Raw genomic sequence first — 19,892 nt, 5'->3', positions numbered from 1 at the left:
ACAAGAAGAAGCGTTTAGTAGTGAAAGGCAAAATCAGGGAGCACCCCCTCTACGCTACAATCAAGTTGAATGAACTGGAAAAGAAAACAATTTTTAAACCCTCTTTTCAGCCAGAAATGGTAAGCTATATGGATGCCATGCAATAGGGTACTTACACTTCACATCACCACATCAGCAGGAGGCCGATCCTGGCCCTCCGCCCGCCCTGAGGGCAGCAGCCAGTTGCTGCTGCCCCCCTTCCCCCGGAAATTCACTCTTAAAGTACCAGCGCAGCCAGCATTTTTAGCTGACCCCTGGCTACCTAGTGGGGCGTTGCCGCTAGGTGACAGCCTCAACTGCCTCATTGGCGAAGCACCCATGCACATCAGTGTCAATAACTAATCCTTTTTACTCATCCAGCATTAGAAGGAAGTCAGACTTAGGATGGAGAAGTGCTGCCAGTTTTACAGGAAGTTTCTCTGGGAAAGGAAAGGAGTAGGGGAAGTTTATGATTTATAACCCTTTTAAAGTCCACTCCGGTGACCTATTTCATGTGGTTTTAGCCATCCTCCATGGATGATCCATATTTATTCCCTTTAAGAATTAGTGTGTACTTTCCACTAAAAATAAGAAGTTACATTTTTATTGTAAAGGTTAAATAGGCTGGTTTATATGCGGAAATTTTCTCCATGAATTATCAATATGCAGTTGAGGTTTGCAGAGCGAAAGAGCCCTTTTAGTTCTTTTTTTATCCATCAGGCTGTTGAGGTGACATTAGACAAGGCGAACCTCTTCTAGAATCACATATCATATATGCTGGCCCTGTAATTGGTTTATGGGAACATATGCCTATCTAGTCTACCTGCCTCGTTTTGTTCGGACTTTTAAATTAAATGAAAGATGAAATAGCATAAATACTTAAAGCACTAATCCATTGTATCATTATAATAAGCTACTTTGGTAAATCAGGTTTCCTATGTCCCACATTTAGCGTTTAAATTTTCTAGTCAGCTGTCGTGACCAGGTCTAGACTGGGATTTCAAAATAAGGCCCTGACCTTCATGCAGTATGCAAAATACTCTGCAGCCACAGAAATTCTCTTATTTTATTGTCATAGGCGAAGGTTGGGACATGCGCAGCTGATGAGCTATGAAATTCTAGATTTTGAAACAAAACTGACTCCCTTTTACACTGACACCAATCACTACGATATTGAACTGGACCTCTTCTGCCAACATTGCCATGCAGAAATACATGATTCAAGCCTACTCAAATAAATATACAAATGAAGTGCCATATTTTAGGATATTCTTATCTTTATGATTGACAGAATATATTATAAGCTAACAACATGTTTTGTTGTTTTGTTCTGTAGAAATTCACAGATGACTTTAATGAGGATTTCACCAGGAGTCACTGTTGATACCTCCAAGGAGAGAGAGGTGTAGAAGAACTGGCTCCTACGTGGACCCCACCTGCGCATTGGCAGGAGTAATGCATTCTTCTGTGCTCATGTAACACAACATCAGTATGCCTGGATAGCCAGGACCAAGCCAACATTACCATCTATGGCAACTTCAGCCCTAACATCAGGTACCTGCACTGCATTATAAATCTCAACAATCTACAGTTCCAACACCTACTGCCTGCAGCCCATTGTAGTCCACCAGTAACCTCCTCAAACAAACAGGAGGCACAGTGGTAAGTGAAAGTAAATTTAAAAGCCAAAAAGCTAAATCTAGGATTAAATATGATCAGATTAAGGTATTTAGGATAAAAGACAAATGGTCTGCTATAAAATATATAGCATGGGGTGAGGGATATTGTGATAAATGAAATAACTTTTTTTTAAATTTTATTTAAACCTTAATTGCAACTTACAGCAATAGTTAGCATGCATAAAATTATATTCTGATAAGGGATCTTTCTTTAATTTAGTAGCGAACATGCCTTAAGACTTTTTTAGAATGTTAAACTTTTAAAAACCCATAACTTCTCATAAGTTATTTCATTATAAGTTGAGATTCTATCTAGGTTATATTCTGAGTACAACATCAGTTTTATAAGCTAATTCCAAAAAATTGCATTATTAAGGAATAATCACAACCCACTTAGGGGTTAGATTTATTATGTTGGTCGTAAAAGAGTATACATCGCCAGGCCATCACCATGTTTAAAAAACTGTCTTTTTCATTGAGCAACTTCTACCAGAACTTGAGAAGCTGCCAAATGACAGCCGGGCAAACTGGCATTCGCATGATATTAAATAAAGCCCACACCTTGATAAATTCAACCTTTTCGATCCTTTATACTTTTTTCTGCTAATTTAATTTTAAACAGCATAATATAAATAGGCTCCTATAGTGTAGAGATTGACCTTGGTTTTGGTCCAGCAAAATTTTAGCAACTTTTCTATCTGACTTCCTGTCTTTTTTTATTCTTTTAGGACAGGTATGTTCCCCACCTCAAACAAGGCCCTCCATCCTCCAATTTTATAATTCAGATTCACCCATCCGATTTATTAGGTGCCAGGTAGGTATAATCTGGGTGCTGTTTTTAAATGTCGTGTTATAGATTTTATATGTTGAAATTTGGTTTAATGAAAGTTTATAAAGTTTTTTTCTTAATCATGTAATTAGAAGCTATATATAAGCTTAATATTAGAAAAAACCCCAAAAAAACACAAAAAAATTAGTTTATATAGAATATATTAATTAGATTATATTACAAAAATATTGTATAGATGTTATAGACGTCATATAAGAGTTTATATAATGTATACATTTAGGCGTATGAGTGGAATATATAAGTATTAATTATATAGTACAATATAGAGTCTTATGTGTTTGGGATGAGGGTGGGATATATGGGAGAAATTTTGTTTAATATTTATCCATAACTAGGGGTATAGTAATACATTTTGGGTAGATTATGCTTTAAAAATAAAATTATAGAAAATAGACTGGATTGGTTTGTTGGTTGAATTGATTGATATGTATGTATACAAATTTAAAAATGTCCGTATTATTATAGGAATGGGTAAAGCAGTGGCGATATTAAATAATTTAATAGCACATTTAATATGGGTATAGGGGATGTGGTGAAAGTAATGTGGAATATGGCAAATGGGATATAAGATAAATATGCCTGAAAATATAAAAAACTAAAGGGAAAGGGATTATGTAATTAAATAATGATGGATCGGTTATTTATGGGATTTTGGGGTATAAGGGATGCTGAGATATGGGATAGTATGAGGGATATAGGGACTAGCTGGAATGGTGTAATAAATAAGGGCAGGTAAGGGATGTGGAAACAGGGACATAGCGGATCAATAATGTGGCAACAAAAGGATTATATGAGTTAGAGATGTGGGCTTTGGGATAAAATAATAGATATAGAGGAAACTGAAGATGGACTTAATGGGGTATAAAGTTAAAATTATGGAATATGGGTACTTAAGAAGGACATTAGAATTAGGAAAATGTGGTGTTAAGAAATGCATGCCATATCCTAGGAGAGTATTGCCAGCCAATCATAATAGTAAAATAGTGAAGGTAAAAGATATTTGCCAGTTTACTTACTGTATGATTCTCTGCAATAAATATGAATGGAAATGTGTGAACGCTTGAATGTAAATAGCGGGAACCCCTTAGTGCAACACATTTACAAGATGAGCACAGTTCACCTTGTTAGTTGGACTGCCACAATAATTTAGTCACTTTTAAAAATGTAAAATAACCTATATGAGGAGGTTGCTTTCCTGTTTTGTAGTTAGACCCAATATTAAGTTTATAATGCAGCATATATAGGCCATTTTTAACAATAAGCCCATTAGTTCCATGAATGTGTTGGTGAATGGTTAAGGGAAGTTTATGTTTAGGAATAAAGTGAATTAAACAGACTAGGGAAAGCTGTATGGCCCAAAATTGCTGGCTACAGTCTCACCCTCCTCCTTTCACACCCACCCACGAGTCCAATAGTTAATGACAAAAGAGAATCATAATTTAATCTCTTATTCCAGCTCCATTGAGATAATAAAAAGGATACTGGATTAGATTTAGTACAATGGTTGATCCAGGGAATTCGTCCCCGATTGACGTTAAGGAGTCACTGGAAGGAATTTTACCCCCCATCTAAAGCAAATTTGCTACAGATTGGGGTTTTTTTGCCTCCTCTGGCATCATCTCCGGCGCATAACCCCCATCCCCCCCTCCCGTTGTTGCCCCCCCTCCCTCCTCCCCGCCGGGGCAAATTTAACCCCTAACTTTGTTACTTACCCTCTGCCGCAGGTCAGTCCAGGGAGTTCACAGCCGACATCTCTCCACGCGATCTTCTTCCTCCTTTTGCCGCGTTTTAGGCGCATGCCGCAGTAGGAGCATTTCGCTTGGGTACGGATCTTCTCGCATGCGCAAAAGTCACGCGCATGGCGCAGTAGATCGTACCGGCCGAAATGATCCTACTGCGCATGCGCACTCGCGGTCAAAGGAGGAAGGAAGATCGCGTTGGAAGAGATTCGGGCTGTGAACTCCCTGGGACTGGACCTGCCGCAGAAGGGTAAGTAATAAGTTAGGGCATTTGCCCCGCGGGGGAGGTGAGGCCAGGGGAGGAGGGAGGGGCGGGCCCAATACACGGTAGGGGGGGTGGCCGGGGTTAGCGCGAGGAGTTTCCTTCCCCTTTAAGGTTTGTAAATAATACTAGGGATTATGGGGCCAAATTTACTAACCTCTGAAAATTCGCCCAGTGACGGCTTCACTCATATCGCAACACTTCACCAGACGTAGATTCACCAGGACAACGCTAATTCACTAAAATCTGAAGTTGCGTCCAGGGCGTTGAACGCTGACGAAGTTGCGCTAGCATTACTGCGCCACTGCACGAAGTTGCACTAGCGTTGGCTAATTTGCATAAGGCGGGAAGTTAAAGTACAATGGACGTATATGTTGCAGCAAATACATTTACACCTTACACAAGTCCAGGATACCGTAATAAAATAAAATAAAGTTGTTATAATGCCCTACACATGAGCCCACCGTATAGTTTATGTGCCATATGTTAGGAAATGTAGGGGGTAAGTGGGGTTACCCCCAAGAAAATTTCTTAATCTTTTGCAGCCCTATCACCCGAATATGGAAATACCCAGCGTTTTTGGGACTTAACAAATTTTTCAACTAAATTGTGAGGAAGTCTTATCTACTCTATTGCACTTCGCCTGGTCTGAGGTGGCGAAGGCAAGTTTGGCGCAAGTAAAATCCGTATCTTAGTGAATTTGTGTAGTCCCGTCCATTCGCCAGAGCGCAAATTTGCCAGGCATTAGGGAGTGAAGTACCGCAAGAGTACTTCGCTAGCGAAGTTACGCCAGCGACCATTCCGAAGTACTGAAATGACGTCACACTGGCGAATTTTTGCCATCGTTAGTCACTTCGCCCTTTAGCAAATTTGCGTGTATGTGTCTACAGAAATACTTTAATTATTATGTGGCATAACAATTATTTATTCCCTCAGGAATGTCAGGGATTATGTGATTATAAAAAAAATGTTCCTTCAAAAATATAGCAGATGCCTGTGCTTCCAGATTTCTGTGGATTATGGGACACTAATTTGTGGATTTTCTCCTTGTCTGATTTCACCAAAGGTCGCCTCAATTCTCCCAGCATATGTTATAAAAATCATAAACTGTTTTTGAGAGAAAATAAAAAGAGAATTGAGAATGAGTATTGGTCATTGTGTTTCCCCATATAATTGTAGTAGGTAAAGTTCCCTGGTGAATTTATTCCACATAGAAGGGACGTATATGGGCATGTATGAGTTCTTTTCCTGCTCTCCCCGCCCGCCACATTCAAATGCCAACTTTCGGCTTTATAGCCGTGCACCTGCTCGCCCCACCCCTTTTGTAACATCATCAACGCGGCGGCGTGGGTCTATAAAAGGAACCTGGAAGTCAGATGCAGGCGGGCGAGGGCTAAGGGAGGGAAGTCCGGGTCAGGAAAATCCTGACCCACATATTAATAGTGAATAAGCCTTAAAGCTTGGCACAAAGTGGTGTTAACTAGGGGTAGTCTCTTCTTTCTGTAATTGCTGGTTGTCATCTACATTTTAACACCCATGTTGGGAGCCTGTATATTAAAGTGTTTTTCTTTTGTGAGATTTTATTGTCACCCTTTTAGATTGTGAGACAATGTGTAAAATTACATTGGCCTTATGTGTAGATTTTCCTGTCTGATCAAATTTTTATTTTAGTGATATAATCTTAATAAGGGACCCATCTTTAACTAACCCCTTAGGGCAGTATCTTCAGTAGCATAGGTGGAGGGCGATTTGTTTGGAGAGGCTACGGCTAATGTCACACAGCTGTTTCTTTGCTGGCACCGTACAATGCATTTTTAACAAATAACATAGTAAACTAGTAGATGAGGTTGAGATAAGACATCCATCTGACTATTAAGTTGACATGAAACCTGACTCACCAAGTTGCTTCAAAGGGGAAATTACTTCTTGGCTTCCTAGAGGGCAATTGGACTAGTCCCTGGAATAAAGTACTATGAATTAAATATATATGCTATAGTTTGCTGTAAGGCTATGCTTCAGATATCTATTAAAATATTTCTGTCAAAGGTCGTTGAAATTCACAAATTATAGAAGACTAGCTAACTGATACTCTAGAACAGGGGTCCCCAACATTTCTTATCTGTGAGCCACTCTCAAAAGTAAAAGGAGTTGGGGAGGAGCACATGCATGAAAAAATGTCCTTGGGGTGCCAAATTAGGCTGTGGTTGGCTATTTGGTAACCTCTGTGTGGACTGGCAGCCTACAGGTTGTTCTGTTTGGTGGTTATTATGCAGCCAAAATTTGCCTCCAGGCCTGTAATTCAATAATAAGCACCTGCTTTGAGGCCTGAAAGCAACATCCAAGGAGTCGGTGAGCAACAGGTTACTCACAAGCCACTGGTTGGGGATTACTCGGCACTGGCTACAAAAGAAACATTCTTAATTTGTAAAGCATATTCAAGGAGCAGTTTATACTTTGTATTTACTGTACCTGCATGTGGTTAAAGCTGTGAGTATTACCATTGGTATCATCAGCCCTAGACAGTATTAATGGTGATAAGTTGTGTTGTAGAGTAAATTGTGGTTAGGGGTGTAACGGGAGCGACTGTGATACCCATTAATTTTTTTGTTTAATCATTACCACTGAAAATGGCAAGTTGGAATTTCTTTACTCCATCCTTCCATATATCTTTTTTCTTGCCCCCAAACATCCAGTAGATGAGGAGTGAGTGAACCCTAGATTAATTACTTTGTAATTCTCTTCACTGTTAGAAAAAGAACACATTTTCCATATACCAGACAGACACACATATAGAAGGGGCAGAAATAGTTGCTGTGGTGCTTTTTTGAGTCTGTTAGATTTGGCACAAGCAATTCTGATCAACTAGTAGTACTAACAACTGCACCTTGGCACATAGAAGGACAATACTATATAACCCCCTGCAAAATGTTGTAGGCTAAATGGTACATTATGTGCCAAGGACACAATTGCAATTTGAACGAAAAAAAAGGTGTGGCTATGTGGGACATTTAAATGGTTTTCAATAATATATATACTGTATGTAAGTAGTGATGGGTGAATCTGACCATTTGCGATTCGTCAAAAATTTTCAAAACGATGAAAATTCACCAAGATCCATAAAAGTCACAACAATAGTTTTCACCCATTGAAGGCCATGGGCATCATTTTTGAGGTGAAACGCAGTGAAAAATTTTACTCATCACTATATGTAAGTTATTATTGGCATTTGTTACTTTGACATAATACTTATGGCACTGGTTAATACTGCAATCCCCACATTACCTTCTATGACACGGAATGTATGGCTTTAGGCAAAGATTTTCTGACAAGCAATTAGGCAATGGTATTCAGATAATTTATTCAGAATGCATTGAGGTACAGACATTTGTCACCACCTCCTATCATCAACAGCCATGTATATATCTGCATTTAGGACAAGCCTTATAACTCTCTACATATCGGGACAAATTCTCATGAAAATGAACTGTGTTGATACATTGTGAATGGACAAAATATAAGCAACCTGGCAGTAATGTTGTTATTATTTGCATTCCATTGATTCTGTCCTATCTAGAATTAAGAATTACTGTAGTTAGACTACTATAACAGTAACAAAGCCTACATCATGCCAAATGCTATAGTGAAGTTAAGAGCCCACTTGAAATCTATGAAGATGGGCTATGGAGCCAGTGTAATGCCCTTTACATTATAATGTCCATATGTCTCATTGCTGATGGTCACATGCTGCCCCTAGGTAAACCGGTTGTAGCTGGCCACTCTTAACTGTCACTCATAGTTCAGTCCAACTGTCTTTTTGGAGAGTGAGGAGGAGAGACAGAGTGACAGAGTGTTACAAAGCAAATTTTGAGAAAAGAGCCGAATTGAGAGCGAGAAGTTGCAAAATTGCAAGGAAGGAGCTCAACATGGAGGAGAGCAGAATAAGGAGTCGGGAGAAAGAACTTCAGCGACATATAAGCTGCGTGGAGGAGGAGAAGGATAAGATCAAGAAAGAGAGTCAAGAGGTGCTTGTAAGAAGCAAATCCCACGTAGAGGAGAAGACCAGCGATGAAGAAAAGAAGAAAAGGAAGCGCAGTGATGAAAACACTGACGCGAATAAGAAGCTGAATTTAGAAGATAAAGAAAGTCTTCAGAGAGGAGTGAGTGAGGAGCAAGAGGATAAGAAGGGGAACAAAAAAAGACCAAGGAGCCCTGAAGATCCGTTAGAAGGCAAGGGACATATATTTAATTATTTTACCTACTGTTTATTTATAGTAAATATATTGCCCAAGATGCCAATCTATTACTCTGGTTTGTTAAATGGAAAATTCACTAGTGGGTGGCAGTTATTTTGGTAATGAATACAGTTGCTTGCTTTTTACCCCAGGTGTTGCTTGTTTGATGTAAGAAATGCACTGGCTAGTTGTACTTTCTCTCTGAGCTACCTTGTTTGCTATAATTGTGTGATGGATCATTCCATGGAAATCTTGCATGGGAAATAATGTTCCAAACTTTGCTTCTGTTGTGTGGATTTTCACTTTGCACTCTCTCACTGCAGGGTGATGAGACATCCCAAACTACTTTTTGTAAAGGTTTCCAGAAGGGCCTTATAGTTACTTGTTAGGCTCAGTCAGATTGTATTAGGGGAAGTAGGAAACTGCCAATAAAATATAAAATGTTTACTTTTACCTAAAAATAAAATGTACATTCTTCAGATGAAATTTGGGAAAAATGCCTAAAATCCTAATACTACCCTATAACCCCAATGTGAAACTGGTTGCTTCTTTCTGACAAGAGACAATAGTCCAACTAAAAGAGGCAATCTGCATAAAAGATTTTATGTGTAACCAAAAAGATTATTTAGAAATGCTATGAATTTGTGTTAAAAGCGTAGCTAACATTACTTTTCTTATGTGCATATACAGATATCTTTATGAAATTGTGCCCTGTCTAGTGTATTTTTGAGCCATTGATTACATTTATTTTATCCTAAAAGGTGGAAGTGGAGGTAAGAAGTCCTGCCTAGAGGTCAGAGAACCAGCCCACCTGGATGTCAAAAGACCAGCCCCCCTGGATATACAGAGCTACACATTCTACAAAGTAATAGGAAGAGGCAGCTTTGGCCAGGTGAGTGGGGGTCTGCATTAGGAAAAATTCTATTTGTATTGCAATAGAAAAAATTCCAGCAAATTTGAGAGAGAATCAAGGTATATTGGTATATTACATGGGCATATTTATGAAGAGGTGGAAACCAGCTCACCACAGGTTGAGAGATATTCTTCCAAATGTTCTTCACTTGCATGGGATTATTATTGGTTCCACTTATCTACGGGTGAACTCTCACTGACACCATTTGTTAAATATGACTTGAGATACGACCATGGGATTTCTATTTCACCTTCTAATTAATATACTCAATGTATGTAAATAGTCTGAAAAAGACAATTTTAACAATATTAATGATGATAAAAACAATTGTATGAAATACAATACCCCTAGTAAACCCTTCCTTAAACTACAAACAAGGCCCCTTCTGGATAGTACTCTTTGTCATTCATCATGCTAGCAGCATTCAAGGCCATACAATATACTTGAATTAGCATCCCGCCACTTCATTTGAAGTTTTCAATGGGACGTGTAATATTTAATGTTTTTCTTTCTGTTTTAGGTGATGTTAGCATCGTTTAAACCAACCAAACAACTTGTGGCAATTAAGAAGGTTTCCAAAAAAATCAATGAGAGCAATTACGAGAACATCAGGAAAGAAGCTCGGATCTTGAAGATGGCCAGAAGTTGCCCCTTTGTATGTCATCCATATGCAGCCTTCCAATCAGAGGTAAAGAATACTGTTTATGTTGCTACTAAATGTTTCATTAGAATTCTCTCTTCCTTAGTCAGCCTAATACACATACATTTAATGCTCAGTCTTACACATTCCATGATATATAAGGAGTTATTAATAAAGTCCAGGGCAGGGTGCAAACAGCCTTATTTTTTGCAGACTTGCACCCTACGTGTGACTCTTTACTATTCTATTCATTTTGAACTGGATATTTCTATTTAGATGGGGAGTAGTTATGCAGCTTATCCCAAATTCATTGAAAAGCATAATCTATTAGCACACTGTTTAGAAAAAAATAGTATCTAAACAGGCTGCTGCATATCAGGACCTTTCACTAAAATGCAGGTTTCAATCTTTGCTATATATGGTGCAAGGTAAAGGTTGCACAGATACATGGGAGCTATGCCTTGAACCATGTATCTCATGTACATATCAACAGGTAGAATACATTCACAACTACTACTACACACATGGGGTGACATCTACATTTCTGCAGTAAAAATGAATCATGTAACATTAGATTAATATTATTTTTGGGCGCCATGTTCATCACTAGTCTGAAAGTGAGACATGCAGTGTGTTTATGGTGAGCCCTGTTAAACCATATTGGGCTTTAATCCACTATAAGTGACTTGAGAAAAGAAATAGTAGAAAGAGCAGAGCCTAGCGACACTCAAAAATAGTAACTATTCTGTCATTAGTTCTCATACTTAAATTCCTGCTGTGCTGTTCTGTGTTTGATCTGTTCTTTATTTATCACTATAAACAGGTTGAAGCTTTCTTTGTGCTTGAGTATGCCAGTGGGGGATCATTATACAGCATGATTTGCAAAGAAGGAAAACTACCAGTGGAGAGAATCAAGTAAGTCCTAATATCCTTTAAGTAGGAACAATATCATGAGGTAACAGGGAAAGTGTATGATGCCATCTGACATACAGTATAGAGACTGTGAATTTTGTGTCTAGCAGCACATTAGGTCTAATTTACAAGGTGTAAAAAAGTATATTTTTCACTTTTGCACCTAAGGCAAAGTGCAAGTGTTTTATTCATGAGGGTCGGACAGAGTGGGTACATAGACATCCCATTTCCTACTCCTACTTACTGCCTACCATATGAGTATTCCTAGAAACATGGTGTCTGTCTGCCATAAGCTATCCCAGGCTGTTGTCATTTTAGATGATCAGGAGCCCAGGGCATGAGGTTAATGATTAAAGTCTCCACCACACCAGCGATTACCTTTCCTTGTCCTTTAATGTCAGCTCTTGGTCCCAAGAAGGTATTATTAAATATACAGTTTAAAGATTTTTCATTACAGATATTATGTTAAATAAGTGTGAGATGTGTGTCAAATAGTGTTTATTTTGTTTTAAAGGTTCTACACTGCAGAGATTGTGATTGGCCTCCAGTTTCTCCACTCGAATGGCATTGTTCATCGGTCAGTAAAATCTCAGTTCTTTTCTCTACAATATTGTGTTATGTCTGACTTACATTTAGGGACAGATTTGTCAAAGGTCAAGGTGAATTTTCTAATGAAAAATATTCATGATATTTTTATTGTGTACTTTGACTAGGGAATAGTCCAAATTCTATTCCAATATGAAAAAAATTTAAAAATTTGAATATCGACATTTATCATGTATTCGACTTCGACCATTCGCCATCTAAAACCTGCTGAATTGCTGTTTTAGCCTATGGGGGTCCTCCTCTGACCTATTTGAAGTCAATTGGTGGACTTTGAAAAATCAAAGTTTTTTTGGGGAAAAACTTAGAATCGAATTTGATCGAATGGGATATTACTTTGATTCGTATGATTCGAATTCAGCTGAATACGGACCTACTCGGTCAAAAAAGGACCTATTCGTCCAAAAAAACTTAAGACAAAAATACTTAATTTCGGTTGGTCTTTTTGAATTTGAATTTCGATGTTTTTTCAATTCAAAATTCGACCCTTGATAAATTATGCCCCTAATAGTCACTGTATTGATACATTAAGCGGCAGATTTATCAAAATGTGAGTTTAGAGCTTATTAAAAAAAAACTCACTCATGTTCTATTAATTCCCATGTAATTTTGAGAAGTGTATTTATCAATGGGTGAAAGTTAGAAAAATCCCTTAGGAATGAATAGAACGCGGGTGAGTTTTTATTTATTAAGCTCTAAACTCACATTTTGATAAATCTGCCCCTAAAGTTCTACATGTAAAGGACAGATCTGGTAATAACATGTGCTTTACTATTCAAGCAACTCCTGCCCTTCTCAAAACTTTATTCAGGTATAACCAATATTAATTCTCCCTTTTGCATATCTTGTAGTGATCTGAAGCCTGATAATATCTTGGTGGATAAGGATGGACACATTAAAATCTGTGATTTCGGCATATCCGCTGAAGGGCTGTTCGGCAGAAAGATGATCTGTGGATTGGCAGGAACCCCTGGCTACCGGGCCCCGGAGGTCTGAACTCTTCTTAATGCATTTACAATGTATACATAATAGCATCAACTATTTAGCAAGGGATTGTGCTCATAAAGGATGTGTAAATACCTAGGCATGTATAAAATCAACTTTCCCAGTTGAACAGCTGGAAGATAGTAATAACTAAAGACAGACTTGGTAACTTTCTATTACACTTTTTGACATTCTCACTCTCAGATCTGGGGACATAAATGAATGTGCTAAAAATCAGGGTCATTTCCTTTTTTGATAAAATTAATAAAATGTGTTAGGGACTTTGAGCACCTTCTAACTTAAATACTTGATTAGTGTTCAGTCACATTTTATTTTTGTTTATATTCATTGGATACAGAGAGAGAGAGATTATCTCAAGTCACTGTATAAAGCCAGAAGTAAACATTGCTCCTTTTTCAGATACACTTTAACTATGCCATGTTCTTTAAGATAATGGTTTCCAGATTGTGCGGATTTCTCATCGGAGGGGAATGTAGAACTTGCAGGGGAGGCCCAGCTTTAAATTTACTTTGGTGAACATTTGTCGGGATGCTTACACTTTCTTGTTGCTACACCTGAATGCTTTACATAAAGGCAAAGGCCTGAAATAGGAGTAAGCAGAAGATGCACAAGCCTATGGTGGACTGGTGGGAGGGCACTGGGCATGTACCTCCTCTGCCTGCCTCTTTTAAGTTCTTGAACATACTGTAATGCTTAGCATCAATGTATTGTATAGACCAGGGGGAGAATATATTATGGGAATCACTAAGGAGCAGGAGACAGCCGTAATGAATGACTGGGAATCATGTGAGGGAGGGACAGGCCTTGGGTGCATTTAGTTTTTAGCAATACTGTTGTGATTACTCCTCTGGGGGCAGAAAGCCATGTCAGCAGAAAATACAGCTTGAAGGTTATTTTGGTGGACATTTTGGGAGAAATTTTATTTGTTCTCCGGTATACATTTGGCTAGATTTGGTTCTTTGCCAAATATAATTTAAAATGTTGCTCACTTACATATTTAAGCGTTTGTCATTCATGGGCCATGAAAATATTATAGGAGTATATATACGGATTTATTTTTGTTTAATAACTTGTTTTCTGTTTCTTCTGTAGGTTTTGTTACTGAACGAGTATAATGCAGGGGCTGACTGGTGGTCCTTTGGTGTGATAATGTACGAAATAGCCACAGGTGAACAGCCATTTAGCCCATCCGGCTGTGCTTTGAGGGAGTATTTCTTAATCAAGACTCCCGAATATCCAAGTTACATGAGCAAGGAAATGCAGGACCTCCTGTCAAAGGTCAGTATGAAGTATTAAACAAATGGAAAGAATACTTTTACATTCAAAGCTTTGTTATGTTCCACAACTTATATCTTTAATGTCTGTTGTACTAAAAAGGGGTGTTATCTGCTTACACTATTTATTGAATTTGGGTATCAGTTTGGAGTGTCCCAGACAGACTTATTGTTAATATTTTGCCTTGTTTTCATACATGGTGACTTGGATGATAATAGTTGAGTCTCTGACCATAGTACAAATCTGCCAATTAAAGCCCTTTAACCCCATCCTACACCCTATCAGTGGCATTGTCTGGGTTAGTAGGGAGAATAAAACTTTGTGCAAACACAGACACAATATAAATGCCACTAATGCTGCTAACCTCAATGAGAATGTCTTGGCTCAGTCAATAGCATCCCATCTGTTTCTGTGATTAAAACATAAATGAGTGACATAATTTAAAAATGTTTATTAGTAATGATTAGTTTAGGCTGGAACACTAATGTAACCACTGTAACCAGCCTTTAGAATTACTGAGACAGTCATATCCAGGTCCAGCACTTGTTGGAAGGTGCCTAACATAACATCTCTGATATTAAAAATATTTCTTTTTTAGCTTCTGGAGAAGAACAAGAAGAAGCGTTTAGGAGTGAAAGGCAAAATCAGGGAGCACCCCCTCTACGCTACAATCAAGTGGAATGAACTGGAAGAGAAAAGAATGATGCCCCCTTTTCAGCCAGAAATGGTAAGTATATGGATGGCCATGCAATAGGGTACTTCACTCACATTCACACATCAGTGTCATAACTAATCCTTTTTACTCATCCAGCATTAGTAGGGAGAGTCAGACTTAGGATGGAGAGTGTGCCAGTTTTACAGAAGTTTCTCTGGGAAAAGGAAAGGAGTAGGGGAAGTTTATGACTTTATAACCCTTTTAAAGTCCACTCGGTGACCTGTTTCATGTGGGTTTTGCCATCCTTCCATGAGATCCATATTTTATTCCCTTTAAGATTAGTGTGTACTTTCCACTAAAAATGAAGGAAGTTACATTTTTATTTGTAAAGGTAAATAGGCTGGTTTTATATGGGAAATTTTCTCTGAATATCAATATGCAGTTGAGGTTTGCAGAGGCAGAGCCTTTTAGTTCTTTTTTTACCCATCAGGCTGTTGGTGACATTAGACAAGGGACCTCTTCTAGATTCACACATCTATATGTGGCCAGTAAATTGGTTATGGGACACATGCCAAAAACCAACTGCCTGTTTGTTCGGACCTTTATTTTAAATGATAAGATGAAAGAGCATAAATACTTAAAGCATTAATCCATTGTATCATTATAATAAACTATTTTGTAAATCAGTTCCAATGTCCTGCATTAGCTTTAAATTTCTAGTCAGTGGCAGTTTTACATTTCTAATGCTCTGCAGCTGTTTGTCTTCTGTTCACAAATCATTGGCTTTCATGTTTAGCTGTAAGGTGGTTGTCTCTAGCCATATCTGTGTCTGTGACCAGGTCTGGGATTCATAATAATCCCTGGCCTTCATGCAGTATGCTAAATACTCTACAGCCACATACATTCTCTATTTTATTGTCAGTAGTCAGAGGTTGGGACATGGCAGCTGATAAGTTGAAATGTAGATGTTGAAACAAATCATGACTCCACTGCACCAATCAATACCATATGACCTGGACCTCTTCTGCAACATGCCATGCAGAAATGCAGGATTCAGCTTCACAAATAAATATACAAGTGAATGTGCCATATTTTTGTATATTTCTTATCTTTAAAATTCTCATAATATATTATAAAGTAACAAAATGTTTTGTTGTTTGTCTGTAGAAATCAGCAGATGATTTTAATGAGATTTCACCAGAAGTCCCTGTTGATACCTCCAGGAGAGAGAGGGTAGAAGAACTGTCCTACGTGGACCCCACCTGGCATTGGCAGGAGTAATGCATTCTTCTGTGCTCATGTAACACAACATCAGTATTGCCTGGATAGCCAGTGACCAAGCCAACATACCATCTATGGCAAACTTCAGCCCCTAACATCAGGTCTGCCTGCATTATAAATCTGCAACAATCTACAGTGTCCAACCACCTACTGCTGCAGCCCATTGTATCCACCAGTAACCTCCTCAAACAACAGGAGGCACAGTGGTAAGTGAAAGTAAATAAAAGCCAAAAAGTAAATCTAGGATTAAATATGATCAGATTAAGGCTATTTAAGGATTAAAGACAAATGGTCTGTATAAAATATATAGCATGGGTAAGGTATATTGTATAAATGAAATACACTTTTTTAATTTTAAACCTAATTGCACTTACAGAATAGTAGATGATAAAATTATATTCTGGATAAGGGATCTTTCTTTAATTTAGAGCGACATGCCTTAAGACTTTTTTAGAATGTTAAACTTTTAAAAACTCCATAACATCTCGTAAGTAATTTCATTTATAAGCGAGATTCTTCTAGGTTATATTCTGAGTACAACATGCAGTTTTATCGTAATCCAAAAAATTGATTATAAGGAATAATCACAACCCACTTAGGGGTAGATTTATTATGTGGTGTAAAAGAGTATAACATCGCCAGGCATCACCATGTAAAAAACTGTCTTTTTCTTTGAGCAACTTCTGCCAGAACTTGAGCAGTGCCAAATAACAGCGGCAAAACTGGCATTCGCATGATATAAAATAAAGCACACGTTGATTAATTCACCTTTTTCGATCCTTATACTTTTTTCTGCTAATTTAATTTTAAACAGCATAATAAATAGGCTCCTTAGTGTAGAGATTGCCCTGTTTGTCCAGCAAAATAGCAACTTTTCTATCTGACCTCTCCTGTCTTTTGTTTTTTTATTCTTTAGACAGGTATGTTCCCCACCTCAACAAGGCCCTCCATCCTCCAATTTTATATTCAGCTTCACCCATCCGATTATAGGGTGCCAGGTAGGTATAATCTGGGTTTTTTTTTAAATGTGTTATGGATTTTATATGTTTTTGAATGTTTATGAAAGTTTATAAAGTTTTTCTCAATTCATGTAATAGAAGCTATATATAAGTTAATATAGAAAAAAAAAAAAAAACAAAAAAATTAGATTATATAGAATATATTATAGATTATGTTACAAAATATATGTATAGATGTATAGAGTCATATAAGAGTTTATATAATGTATACATTTAGGGTATGAGTGGGATATATAAGTATAATTATACAGTACAATATAGAGTCTTATGTGTTTGGGATGAGGGTGGGATATATGGGAGAAATTTTGTTTAATTTATCCATAACTAGGGGTATAGGTAATACATTTTGGGTAGATTATGTTTAAAATAAAATTATAGATAAATAGACTGATTGGTTGGTTGGTTGATTGATTGATATGTATGTATACAAGTTTAAAAATGTGGTATATATAGGAAATGGGTAAAGCAGTGGGATATTAAATAATTTAATAGCACATTTAATATGTGGTATAGGGGATGTGGTGAAAGTAATGTGGAATATGGCAAATGGGATATAAGATAATATGTGAAAATATAAAAACTAAAGGGAAAGGGATATGTAATAAAATATGATGGATCTGTTATATGGGATTTGGGGTATAAGGGATGTGAGATATGGGATATGGTATGAGGGATATAGGACTAGTGGAATGGTGTAATAAATAAGGCAGTAAGGGATGTGGAAACAGGGACATAGGGATCAATAATGTGGCACAAAAGATTAATGAGTAGAGATGTGGGCTTTGGGATAAAATAATAGATATGGAAACTGAAGATGGGTTAATGGGTATTAAGTTAAAATTATGGAATATGGGTACTTAAAAGGACATAGAATTAGAAATGTGGGTTAAGAAATGTGCCATATCCTAGGAGAGTATTGCAGCAAATCATAATAGTAAAATATGAAGGTAAAAGATTATTTGCAGTTTACTTACTGTATGATTCTCTGCAATAAATATGAATGGAAATGTGTGTGAATGTAAATAGGGGACCCCTAGTGCAACAATTTACAAGATGAGCACAGTTCACCTTGTAGTTGGCTGCACAATAATTTGAAATCACTTTTAAAATGTAAAATAACCTATATGAGGAGGTTGCTTTCCTTTTTGTTAGTTAGACCCAATAGTAAGTTATAATGCAGCATATATAGGCCCATTTTTAACAATAAGCCCATTAGTTCCATGAATGTGTTGGTGAATGGTTAAGGGAAGTTTATGGTTTAGGAATAAAGTGATATTAACAGACTAGGAAAGCTGTATGGCCCAAAATGCTGCTCAGTCTCACCCTCCTCCTTTCACACCCAACCCAGAGTCCAATAGTTAATGACAAAGTAGAATCATAATAATCTCTTATCCAGTCCTTTTAGATAATAAAAGGATACTGGATTAGATTTAGTACAATGTTGATCCAGGGATTCGTCCGATTGCCGTTAAGGAGTCAGGAAGGAATTTTCCCCCCATCTAAAGCAAATTGCTACAGATGGGGTTTTTTGCCTTCCTCTGGATCATCTAGAAGTTAGGTAAATTTAATATGATGGACACGCTCACCCTTAATTAATATATAACAGTGTCCTTAATCCAGTCATAGAATCCAAACCTGTTAATGTAATTTTACCTAGAAAATAGTTTATATCCAAAGCGGAGAGGATTCAATTCCCAGCTACCTGTTAGCTATAGAAATATAGATAATAGTGTGTGAATGAATGTGAGTGTATGGATTTAAAAGATTGTGTGTGTGTTTATTAGTACAAAAATCCCAATGGGGAACGTTAGTTCCCTACTCCTCTCCCATGGCGGCTTATATCAGCCAGTATCTGGCCAGATAGGGAACTATTGCAGCAAGTCATGGGGTGAGCCATTTGCTGCAATAGGTGTGTGAATGGACAGTAACGTGGTTGAAGCCTTGACGTGGCGTTACTGCTCACATGTATATCATGTGCCAATTCAACCAACAAAGAGGGTATAATTTGCAGTAGCAACGTTAATATCTTGATGGATAAAGTATAAATTTCTAGGTTTGGCACACATATGTCTTCGCTCAAATCGCCATACTTTGCCAGGGAAAGATTCACTAGGACAACGCTTATTCACTAAAATGCGAAGGTGCGTCCATGGCACTGAACGATGGCGAAGTTTCCCTAGCGTTAATTCAGCAAGCAAAGCCCTAGCGTTGGCTAATTTGCATACGCCGGGAAGATAAAGTTGAATAGACGTATATGTTGCAGCAAATACATTACACTACACAAGCCCAGGGAACGTTAATAAAATAAAATAGAGTTGTTATATTGCCCTACACATGTGCCCAGTGTATAGTTTATGTGCCATATGGTAGGAAATGTAGGGGGGAAGCCGGGTACCCTAAAAAAATACAATTTTCAGGAGCAATTTAAACCTTTAAAACCTTTAAAAATATCTGTTTATTGGAAACATTTTTTTTATTTTGCAAAAAAATACTTTTCAGGCAAAAATCTTCTTTAAGGATTTGAACTGGTCTGGACAGGTGTGAAGAGTGTGTAAGTGTGAATGGAAATGAGAAGGAATGGTTTATAAACATCAGCATAAGAATTACAGTTAAAAAGGAAAAATGTGGTGCTGTATTTGGTGCTGGTCTCAGCCTGAGGTGGTTGCAGGTTTTGTTTTGTGACACTAGAGGGCTGTGTACAGCTGCAGTTGCACAGAGATAAAACATGGCCATGATATAAAATAGGACAGGGCTGAAGTGCTTTAATCATTACAATTTGTTTGCTTTATTCTAATACATATCCAATTTA

General features: G+C 37.6%; 1 protein-coding gene across 1 annotated transcript; it reads left to right on the top strand.

Moving 5' to 3' along the window:
• Positions 1–8,471: 8,471 nt before the first annotated feature.
• On the top strand, positions 8,472–17,202 carry LOC108709093 (protein kinase C theta type-like). Its single transcript, XM_041584712.1, has 10 exons — positions 8,472–8,775; positions 9,512–9,672; positions 10,214–10,381; positions 11,157–11,248; positions 11,760–11,822; positions 12,700–12,838; positions 13,946–14,131; positions 14,727–14,855; positions 15,951–16,270; positions 16,981–17,202. Exons 1-9 carry the CDS (start codon positions 8,472–8,474, stop codon positions 16,062–16,064), a joined length of 1,356 nt encoding a protein of 451 aa, XP_041440646.1. The 3' UTR covers positions 16,065–16,270; positions 16,981–17,202.
• The last annotated feature ends 2,690 nt before the right edge of the window (positions 17,203–19,892 follow it).

Source organism: Xenopus laevis, chromosome 2S (assembly GCF_017654675.1).
Source record: "Xenopus laevis strain J_2021 chromosome 2S, Xenopus_laevis_v10.1, whole genome shotgun sequence".
NCBI classification, from domain to species: domain Eukaryota; kingdom Metazoa; phylum Chordata; class Amphibia; order Anura; family Pipidae; genus Xenopus; species Xenopus laevis.
This window is presented reverse-complemented; position numbering and strand designations above follow the sequence as displayed.